The sequence below is a fragment of the Vigna radiata genome, chromosome 7, assembly GCF_000741045.1.
Source record: "Vigna radiata var. radiata cultivar VC1973A chromosome 7, Vradiata_ver6, whole genome shotgun sequence".
NCBI lineage: Eukaryota > Viridiplantae > Streptophyta > Magnoliopsida > Fabales > Fabaceae > Vigna > Vigna radiata.
Genome location: NC_028357.1, coordinates 44,650,811 through 44,662,081, shown reverse-complemented (window position 1 = coordinate 44,662,081; position 11,271 = coordinate 44,650,811). Strand labels below are relative to the sequence as shown.

At 29.0% G+C, this 11,271-nt stretch overlaps 1 protein-coding gene across 1 annotated transcript; it reads left to right on the top strand.

Annotated features, from left to right (window-relative positions):
* The first annotated feature begins 371 nt into the window (after positions 1 to 371).
* LOC106767434 lies at positions 372 to 3,933 on the top strand. The gene is made up of 9 exons (XM_014652328.2): positions 372 to 549; positions 809 to 947; positions 1,044 to 1,130; positions 1,523 to 1,650; positions 2,636 to 2,732; positions 2,853 to 2,930; positions 3,026 to 3,251; positions 3,412 to 3,635; positions 3,719 to 3,933. Exons 1-9 carry the CDS (start codon positions 479 to 481, stop codon positions 3,740 to 3,742), a joined length of 1,074 nt encoding a protein of 357 aa, XP_014507814.1. The 5' UTR covers positions 372 to 478; the 3' UTR covers positions 3,743 to 3,933.
* The last annotated feature ends 7,338 nt before the right edge of the window (positions 3,934 to 11,271 follow it).

The following is an 11,271-nucleotide window of genomic DNA, read 5'->3' as shown; positions in this document are numbered from 1 at the left end:
CTACCATTTTCATAGAAATTCATTCCCAATACGAGGAGTACTTTAAATTTAAAAGAAGAGAGACACCGATAATTTAGAAATTAATATACGCAATTTCACAATAAAATATTTCGTCTTGGTACACAAATTTTGTTTTCAATTGTATAAACACAAACATGCTTATCCTGTGCAGTAGATAGCAAATATTTTAATAAACAGCACAGTCAGTGACATAGAACATTGAGCATTCAAAACATCAAATAAAATGAACGGCAGACGATGAGAGTTGAAAATGTGGAGGGCTGATATTTAGTCAACTCCCAAACTGAATAAAACAAAAGAGTTTGAGAAAATTTATTCATATAATTTTTATTAGTGAAAGAAACCTTAAAAAAGTGATGTGTGCGATGAATATAGTTTTACAGTGTGTAATTTCTGTCTCACGTTCCACAGAGTTTTCCTTGAAGGTGTCTGTAAGAGGAAGAGTGGAAGTGGAACCATGTCCTTGTTTCTTACCTTTGTATATTTGGCCTTCGTAAGTAAGGTTAATAGAGCTTACTCCTTTTCTGGGTATGCAAACACCTTAACTCTTTCACTCTTTCATTCAGCTGAAAAACCATTATTTGATTTTGTTAATTTCATACATTTATTATTTGGAGTTCTATATCTTCTCTGGTTCAAGTACATGATTATTTTTTATGTTGGTGCTTTTTTCTTATATCTACTTGATACTATTAATTTTTGGTGCCTGCTCAAAACTGAAACTCGACTGAAAAGATTAAGTCTCACTGGGAGTTCTTCAATAATAAAACGTTGCAAACTTATGCAGGGAAAACTCTACAAATTCAGGTGCCGAAGGCTTAGGAAATAAAACCAGTGGCTACGTAAAAGGGCCAGTTGTGGAGGAGTTCCTTTTTCCTGAAAGATCAACTCCTTTCATCAGTTGTCATGCTTCTACCATTGTTGAGGTGGTAAATTACAAAATAGTTTTTGTTCTTTTCCTTGTTTTAATTAAACATTGTATCGATTAACATAACAGATTATATGTATTTTGACTTTTACAGGTTGAGAAGGGCCATTTTCTGGTTGCATATTTCGGGGGCTCTTCTGAGGGGGCACCAGATGTAAAAATATGGCTGCAGACCTATAAGGTAGATACGTTAATTAACTCGTCTTCTTCCAGATTTTTCTGGTTTATAGTTGCTGATGGATTGCTCTTGCTGTGAAAATTTAGTGTCATACCAGAAGTTGGAGGTTCCACTTGGTTGTCATCAACGGAAATACTTCTTCCTGTGGAACTGAAATTAATAATTTATTTTGAAGATTTTCTATTTACAGAATGCATAAAAATGTAGCTTTGGAAGTACATGAATTTCTAAAGTGGCCGACATGTGAATACTGAAAATATGATTTCAAATTAGTAATCATTCTTGTATAAACTGTTTCCTATTCCTATCATTGTAAAATTGGTGGCAGGGGATGTTACTTGGCTCTAAAGTTTTGACAGCTCGTTTTGGTTTGTGAATGCAAATTCGGTTGGTAGAATGGCAGATGGAAATCACCCATAATTGCTGATGAAGAACCAAATGTTCCTATGTGGAACCCTGTACTGTTCAAACTTCCGTCAAATGAGTTAGTGCTGTTCTACAGAATAGGCCTAGATGTTCAAAAGTAAAACTTCAAACCTTACAACCTTCTTGTGTGTGAGAGTGGATATCTGTTTTGCTTGCAGCTATTCTCTATTTGATAGTAAGATAAGATTCCTTTGATTGAAGAAACTAGGAACAATTTAAGCTTAATTTTTAGTGATTTTATGACAATTGGAAGGAGTAAAACAACTAGCACAGCATCTCCACATTTTCTGTAGAAAACAAAACTAGAGGGAATAATTACTTTATACACCACCAAACTTATTCCTAAATAGACTACTGGCAAATTCAACATGTGAATGATGCTATTCTTTTTGTCTTTTTTTTTTTTTTTCAAAATTCCCTTCCTTTTGCACCCATGTCCTGCACAATTGAGATATGATCTCCAATTTTGGTAAAATTCTCTCCCTTTGTAAAGAGGGAAGTGCATCCTTTATTGTATACAAAATTGCAAGTATAAGAATATTTCCTACCTATTTCTTTATTCTGCAACGTCCTACATAAAGTAGGATTATACATTGGCTGGGATTCCACACAACGTCAACTTGATTCCTTTTGTTTTCATGGGTGCTTTTTGTATATTTTTATGGTTAAGAATCTGTGAAGTGGTATCACCATGCATTATGAAAAGTCTACATTCCCAAATATGAATGTGTGACACTCCATTGATTGGTACTCAGTATCACTCTCTAGTAAAATATAGGTAATTTTAAATAGGTGTTAATATTTTCAGTAATACACACCAGCACAGTTTCTTTCAGGAAATGCTTATTTTTGTAATTGAGGAACAGAAAATCTGGAAACCTCTCTATATGAAAGTGAAGTTTTATAGCAAATAATTGTTTTAAAGATGGAATATAAATTCAATATTCTTCTTAACATGTTTTTGCCTTCTTTACTGAATCAAACGTTTTACCTTGATTACCTTGGTAGTCATCGTACTCAAATGTACGAGGCCCTAGTTAAAATTTCGAACAAATGAGAAGAATCTGATTGTCTAATTTCAGGTGGAGTGGATTCATGAAACGCTCAAATGACAAAGGAATTACCTGGACAGAAAGAGAACAACTTCCTCCTGGTATATTAGGACCTATCAAGAATAAGGTGAAACTAAAACTACTAACTTACTAAGTAACATTTTGTCTGTACCTTTGGCCTTGGGGTGTATAACTCAGTCAGGACAAATTTATGTTTCTTGTACTGAATTCAGTAACTGTTTTTCAGCCCCTCTTGCTAGAAAATGGTGACTTACTCTGTGGATCTTCTGTTGAAAGCTGGAACTCATGGGGAGCATGGGCAGAGGTGTCTAATAGAATAGAACTAACTGATCTTGGTCATGTAATAGCAGTTGATCTTGATTAACTGGTTAACTTCTATAGCTTGTGGAATGGTATCAGGTTACAACAGATTTTGGCAGGACATGGAGAAAGTATGGCCCAATTTTCATTGAAAACACACCTCTTGGTGTGATTCAGCCAGTACCATACCTGACTGAAAAGGGGACACTGCGTGTTTTGCTCAGATCCTTTACTGGCCTTGGTAGAGTTTATATATCAGAATCCTTTGATGGTGGCAAAACTTGGGACCATGCAAAGCCTACACAACTCCCCAACCCAAACTCAGGTTAATTTTCTAAAATATTTAGGTGGACAACAAGAAAAAAGTTGATCTTGAAATACTTGTGAAATTGTTGAATTGTTTTCCTTCTGTGGAACACGTCCATTTTACATCCTCATGCATGCATCAGTGGCTCATTAAAGAGAAACTTATTTTGTTGCCTTAGGTATTGATGGGGTTAAGCTGAGTGATGGCAGAATGTTGCTTGCTTATAACACAATTTCAAGGGGTGTGCTTAAACTTGGGCTCTCTGAGGATGATGGTGAATCCTGGCATGAGGCACTTACACTGGAGGATACCTTAGGAATGGAATTCTCATATCCTGCTGTTATCCAAGCTAGTGATGGACGACTACATATCACCTACACATTTAATAGGACACAAATAAAGGTACAGCTTAAAATTTGTGTAGCAAGTGTCAATTTTTTCTATTCATATTAATAACCTTCTTTCTTTAATTGTATTCTCTACAGCACGTTGTTGTCAGCCTAAGGTGATGCGAGCCAGCTTGTTCTTTGTAGGCAAGCAGAGAAACACAGTTCTTCATGTCTGCAACATATATGGCTTTTTTCTATTACCAGATACAAATAAATAACACAATCAATTCATCCAATGTTCTCAACTAATCTATAAGAAAACCTTTTTTTTCACAACTTCTAATCTGTGTACTTTGTAAGTTAATCTCTCTGTGTCGTATAACTTTGTTGTCTTTGATATTTTACCATTTGACTACTTTCTCTTTTACTCATTATAGAATTTGACACACGTAAAATAATAGTAAAAAAGTGAGCTTTTATTTTTTTCAAAAGAAAAGAAAGAGTAAAAAGTAATGAAAAGTAGTATCAAATAAATTAAAAAATTTGTATGTCAAATTCTTTTTTCTTAGGAAAGAATATTTTTCAGTGTTTAAGTACTAATAGAATTTTTTTTTTTATTGTAACTTTTATTAGACATTATACCTATTCATACTTTTATATATGTTTAAAGGTATATATTGTGTTGATTTTGATATATAAAACATATCAAATTTTGTAAATATATTTTATTTTAAAAAAAAAATTCATCTAACGGTGTATCTAAAAAAATATAATCAATTAATTTTTTTATCAGAAAAAATAAAGTAATAATTAGTAAGAGTTGTACCTGTAATTTGATTTTTACTTTATTATTATTATTATACTATTTATTGTAGAGTGAGAAAATAAGAAAAAGTAAAAAAAAAAAAAAGTGTAATATTGATATTATCATGTTAAACTTTTAAATATGATTGGAACAAAGCAATAGAATCAATTCCTATAGTGCTGTATGGAAGTTTCGTTCTAAATAATTTTACTTTGCTTCTGCCCGTAAAACCGTTGTGTCTTCATCAGGAATGAACTTATCAACTCTGTTCACGGGCCTAAACCTAATAAAGGTTGATGATTTTTTTTAAAAGTCCAGCAATACAGAAAAAGGAAGTCGCTATAAACAACACATTGGGCCTAGCCAATAAAATGAATAGGAAATTACTTCCTGCACCCCATTATTTCTGGAAGTTAAACATTCCCTCCTTGTACGGAAAGCATTTTCCGGAAGGTTTTTATGGGTTGGGAGAAGAAATTTGATGAAGCGAATGAACCAATTTAAAGAAGTTATTTAAAGAAAAAACAAGAAAATGGCTCTAGGCCTATAAATTGAGTAATCTAAGATGAAAGAAGGAAGAAAGAAAGGTAAAGAGGCCTGGTTATGATTCATTGAGATGATGGGCCTAATCCATTGAGAAATTATAGGAGGAGGAATAAAGACAAGAAAAAGAAAAATATCAGAAGTTTGTGGTTGAATGCCCCAAGGGAAAAGGACGTAAGAAATAATTTAATTGGAGAAAGAAGCGTAAGGGAACTAAAGTTGTGGGACCAAACTGAGACAACAGAAAGAGGGATATCTCACAATAAAAGAATTGCCTTTCTTAACCTAAAATTAACTGAAGAAATGAATTTGTATGGAAACTAAGAATGATAATGTGGAAGAAAGAAAAGAATTAAAAATGTTAATTTGTATATAAAAGAAAAAAGGAGAGGCGTGAGAAGGTGTCGGTGGTATTTTTGAGGGGCTTCTTTTCACATTGTCACCAACCCAGTTCACGTTTTTGCATTAACTGCCACGTACTTGTCTACCTCACTCTCCTTGATTAGTGGGCTTTGACTCCACTGTTGTTGGTCGTTTATTTAACGTGGGAATGAAAAAGAATGTAAGAAAAGGGTGAACCACGAAAATAGAAAAAAATGTTTATTTATTCTTTTTATTTTTATTCATTGATTGATATTAACGGAGAAGGAAAAGTCAAGGACATGGTAGCAGCAGTTATGTCGTAGCATAAATGCATCAGCCTAACCTATCCTACCACTTACGATAGTTTTGGAAACAAAAAGACTTTCAAATGTACTAACTGTTATATACATGTGTCTCTCTTTTTTACTCTTTCCCTTCCACCACCAACCTACACTCATTTCACTACTTTCTCACCTCAAACTCTCTCTCACTCACCTTTTTTTATCTTCTTTATTTCACTATACCCTCCTTAAATATATATATATATATATATACACACTTTTAAATCATCTAACCAATAACTATCTACCCTTTAAATCAACTGAAAACTATCACATAACTAATTTCTACCCCACTTTTTTAAGTTTGATGTCGAAATTCCATAACACACACGCATTGAGCAATCCAGAAACTTCTAATGATTAATGAGAAAACCAGCCTTCTCAATTTTGAAAGTTACATTTAGGGTTGACTAAATGATTCTTAAGAAGAAGAAAAGATAGTCTGCACATGACAAAAAATCTGTTCCTTTTGTAATGATGATGTCAATGGTGGATTTTTATCACAGTTTATATGTTTGGTACTGTAAAGAAATATGCTTTTTCCTGCATACAAAAGTCATTAATTTGAAGAAAGTTAAGCCATTTAATTTTGGAAGGTGGGTAGAAGGACGGAGTTAAAAATTAATTTTAGCTATAGGAAGGAAATTGTAAATGTAGTTTATTTATGAAAGTTTGGTTTGAAATTTTAATTTTGGGTGCTGAATTCCCATTAGGGCATGCAAAGAAGGTGAGATGATGATGTTTGAGAAAGAAAAAGAGGGAATTGTGTGGGGGTGAGGGTATGGGAATAGGACAAAGATAATGATTATCAGGAAATTTCAAAGAAGCTACCAAAGAATGTCAGCTGCTAGTATTGTACTTTTTCTAGTTTTAAACTCATTCATCTTCACATTGCTGACACCAAACAAACATCTGGTTTTCATTTAACACAGTAAATTCACATTCTTATTATTATTATTATTAATGAATTTGTAATCAGATTAGAAATGGCAAAACAAATATGTGTGTTGGAAGACAACAATTCCATATTAGTTTTGTTTTATCATACGTTAATGTAGATATCGAATTAGGATGTTGTTGGATTAGGGAGAAAGTTTGAGAAAAAAAAAAGTAGTAGATGAATTTATAAAGATGAAGAAGATAACACTGTGATGTTTTTTGGATTAAAAAAAATTATTTAAAAAAAGTTTGTGAAAATTTGTATATCATAAAATAAACATTATAAAAGAATAAAAATTTATTTTAATAAATAAAATTAAATAATTATCATTTTATTTTAATAATAAATATGATAAAAATATAAATATAAATGTTATTATTATGATTAATTAAACGTATAAAACAATATTAATGATTAATTTATTAATATTTTATGTGAAAAGATATTTTAACAATATTTATATTATTTTTCACTTATTTAATCTAAATTCAATAAAAAAAATGAAAATGACCTCATTCATATACTGTGTTAGAATATTATAAAAAAAATTATATTAACATATTATTGTCTTAATATTTGTCAATTTCTTCATAAATGAAACCCCTGAATCAACACAGCACCCAGACAGCTCCAAATACGAGCTCCAGCACCAAGAAAATCTCACCAGTACATCACCAACATACATATACAATAAATATGCATAAATAATCTCACAACCACAACATATCATCTTTCCTCACCACAAACCCACAGCCACCAAATCCCTATCACAATTCCCTCTTTCTAAATATTAAATCTCAATTTCAATTTCATTTTTCCGTATATAATAATATCATGATACACTTTTACATTCATTTAACACAGAATATAAAAATAAAATGGTCCAAAAAATATAAAATTTTATAATTTTTTTTTTTTAAATTAAAAATAAAAATAGTATCAAATAAATATAAAATATTTAAGTATCATAAATAATAATTTCTTTTTCATAATTAGGTACACTTTCATTCAAAAACTTACAGGAGAATATATCCTCATATTTTATATGTAACGCCCCGACAATTTATAGGAACTGCTGACTATCCCCACACATCAACACGAGGCTTTCTAGTGTGTTTTGTCCTCATTCACACACTTTCCGAGAAAACTTTCCGGAAGATCACCCATCCCATAATTACTCTAGGCTAAACACGCTTAACCATGAAGTTCTTATGAGTTAGGCTACCGAAAAGCAAATGCATTTGTTGATATGAATAGTCAAATCAATTCCTTTAAGCTATCTTTCAACTGTATAGTCTCATACCTATACAATCTCCAGATCCCTCTCATTCTGGTGTATGTTCGATTCGTCCATGTGCCCCTTCCACTCGAAGCTTGCCAGGAGCCACTCCTTGTCCGTGCCCCCTGCACCATGCTTCTTGCACCGGTGATCACTCTCCGTCCTCGTCAGTGTCCGGGTGTCACATTATACACAGAGAAAAGTAATTCTATAAAAATATAAACATCATAAGACTTTGCTATGGACAAACATAGATAAAAGATTAAATTAAAGTACCTCCATCTCCAACATTTCAATTTGAATTTCATACTTGAGATTCCACACTGGACTATTATAATAGGTAATATTTGAGAAAGGTTAAATTAGTAAATCAATTTAAACTTTTAAAATAGTTTTCTAAAATATATTTTTTCTTTAAATTTTTACTTTTAATATCTAAAAAAAAAAACTTTTTCCTTATCAACTTTCTCTCTATATTTTTTAAATGTTTTATGAAAATGAGGAGATGAGGGAGTACTAACTATAGTTTAAGATTAAGTTTATACTGTAGTGTGATATCATTAAACTTATTTGATTTAACACTGAATTATATGTAGGAACTGTAATAAATGCCTATAGAATTCTCTAGATACTTTATTTAATGTAAATTCAAGTCAAGTCATGTCGATCATTTGGTGCAGTTAAACTGAACCACTTAGCTATAAAATCATAAACACACGAGGTTCTTGTAATCTATAGTAAACTATTTATTGCTACAACTACTGCAAATCACGTCATTTTTATTTTTATTAGAGAATGGAAAATAAAAATTATTTAAATTTGATGAAAAATGTTTCATTATCATAGATTTATTGTATTTATTGTTTCGGTATACTTTTTAATTAATTATTCTTATAATTGTTTAAAATTTAAATATTAATAGAGTATTTATGACATAACAAGTGTATTAAAAATATAATTAATTTATAACGTCAAAATGTATAAATAATTGACTCTGTTGTTATCGATTGTGTTAAAATATCTCGTTTATTTTGTTTTCTTTAAAGATAAAAATTGTTTTGAAATTTTCATTTTTTGTTCATGTCATAGAGGAAGGCAGATTCACGCTCCAGTCTTCTGTCGTAATCAACTTTAGATATTATTCAAAGTGGTTTGATTATTTGTCTAACATTATCTTTAGATTTAAGTAAAATAAATCAACTTTATATTTGTTAAAAATAATATTTAAATTTCTCTCATATTTTATATAAGGAGTTAAAAAGCAGTTACGAATAGAAAAATTTAATTGTTTTATTATTACAATACTAAATTTGTAAATGGAAAAGTTAATTAATCCAATTTTATTTTATAAAGACTCTCTCTTTAAAAACTATTATCATTCTTTTTATACATTTTCTTTGAATTTGTAACTTCATGCTCGTCGTTTTTATGATAGAATCCACTACAAAAGTTTCGACGTAAAACAGAATAATTCTAAACTAAATGAAAGTGTTTTTTAAACAGAATAATAGTATTTTATGGATAAGTTTAATATTTTCATGAGAGTAATAAAGCTGAGAGGTTAAGCTTGAGAACAAAGTTGAAAATATAAGAGAAACAAGTTGTAATTTCTAGCACAATGTGATAGATTATTTAGGATGTGATGTGACTTGGTCACAATGAGTTTGAATTTTTGAATAAGGAATGTATTTTGTTCGAAAACATCCAAACCATTTGAAGTTTTTATACATATAATATATGATGATGATACCTTTTAGAAATATTTGATAACAATTATAGTTTTGGAACATAATTGATTATTAATATACATTACCAAATATTAATGAGTTATAAGAATAAAATACGTAATTGTTGAAAGTGACGAAAATAGTGAATTTGTATGTGTATGTGAAGCTTTAAATTGGTTGTAATATCAAATAATATTAAATGAAACTAATGAGAATGATATTTACTATTGTAAGTGAAACTAAAATAATGCTTGCATTACAAACATATATTACTAGCATGTCTTAAATCACAGTTTACTAAGTTGAATTGAGTTATATGAAATATGTTGTATTTTTTATAGATAAGATATAAAATATTTCAAGTGAGTTGAGTTCATTTCAAATAATATTGTTTTAGAATAAATTATTAAACTCTATATATGAAAATGAACTAAAACATTTTTTTTTTACCAATTTGACACAATTTATTAAAATTTGAATAATTGACTTATACGTATATAGTCATTAAGCGATCAATTTGTTCCTTGGACAAAATTGAATTTAGTTTGAATTGGAGAGTTTTGTTATGTCTTTTTCTAAATATATGATATTCTAATTTTTAATATTATACTCAAATTTGATAAAATAGAAATACAATTTTGCAGAAGTATTTATGCATATTTAAACACATTATCATTTTTAGACTAGTGACATCTAACTACAATAGTCAATTTTTTATTTATAAAAAATTCTATCTTTTCACGATAATTATTATCATTATATCTACTTATTATAATTAAATAAACATTTGAAACTAAACAATATATATAATAAAATAGAAAAAAAAGATAAATATAATCAAATAAACAGAACTAATGCATAACTAAAGTAAATATAAATAAATAAAGACGATCAAACAAATATAATTAAATAAATACAAACAATGCATAATTAGAGATAAATAAAGAAATAAATAAGATAATTCTGTAACTGAAAGTAAATATAATTAAATAAAAAATACCAATATGTGATAAAAATAATAAAATAAGTAAGATGATTACATAACTAGAAATATAAACAAATAAATAAAAATAAAACTATAAACACACTTAATATAAATATAAATAGATAATCAAATAAAACAAAAAGATATAATGGTAAAAGTGTGACTCACTTAACTTCAAAATCATAAAAGATGTAGAAATATGTGTTCTTTTCCTCCTTCCTTCTTCTTTGGCCTTTTCCTATTTCTTCCTTTTTCTATCTTTTTCTTTTCCTCCTTTTCTTTCCTTTTATTTTTTTTTTCTCTGTCCTTTTTTTTTCTCCATTCCCTTTCTTATTATTTTATTGATATATTTATGTTATTCTATTTTTATTATTTTATTACTAACTTCAAGTATTATTATTTTTTATAATAGTAACAGTATTCATGGTTACTATTATTATTATTATCCTTAGTAATAATATTATTTTTAATTAATTAATAGATTAATCTGTCTAATCATATATATATATATATATATATATATATATATTGTACTATTTATTTGTATATAATAAAAATAATTATATACTTATAAATAATATAATCTTAATATATTGCATATACAAATGATTGCATTATAAGTTTTTAGATCTTATAAGTTTTGTCCACTATAACTAAGCAAGGAAAATAACGATTACAAGCATTTCAACACGTGTTTAATTAGTTGAACAACAAAACTAGTGTTTT

Excerpts from the sequence above, each read along its gene's own strand:
- LOC106767434 (XM_014652328.2), top strand. The coding sequence starts at position 479 with ATGTCCTTGTTTCTTACCTTTGTATATTTGGCCTTCGTAAGTAAGGTT. Across the intron at positions 2,931-3,025 it reads CATGGGGAGCATGGGCAGAG|GTTACAACAGATTTTGGCAG; the intron begins GTGTCTAATAGA and ends GAATGGTATCAG. Across the intron at positions 3,636-3,718 it reads TTAATAGGACACAAATAAAG|CACGTTGTTGTCAGCCTAAG; the intron begins GTACAGCTTAAA and ends TATTCTCTACAG.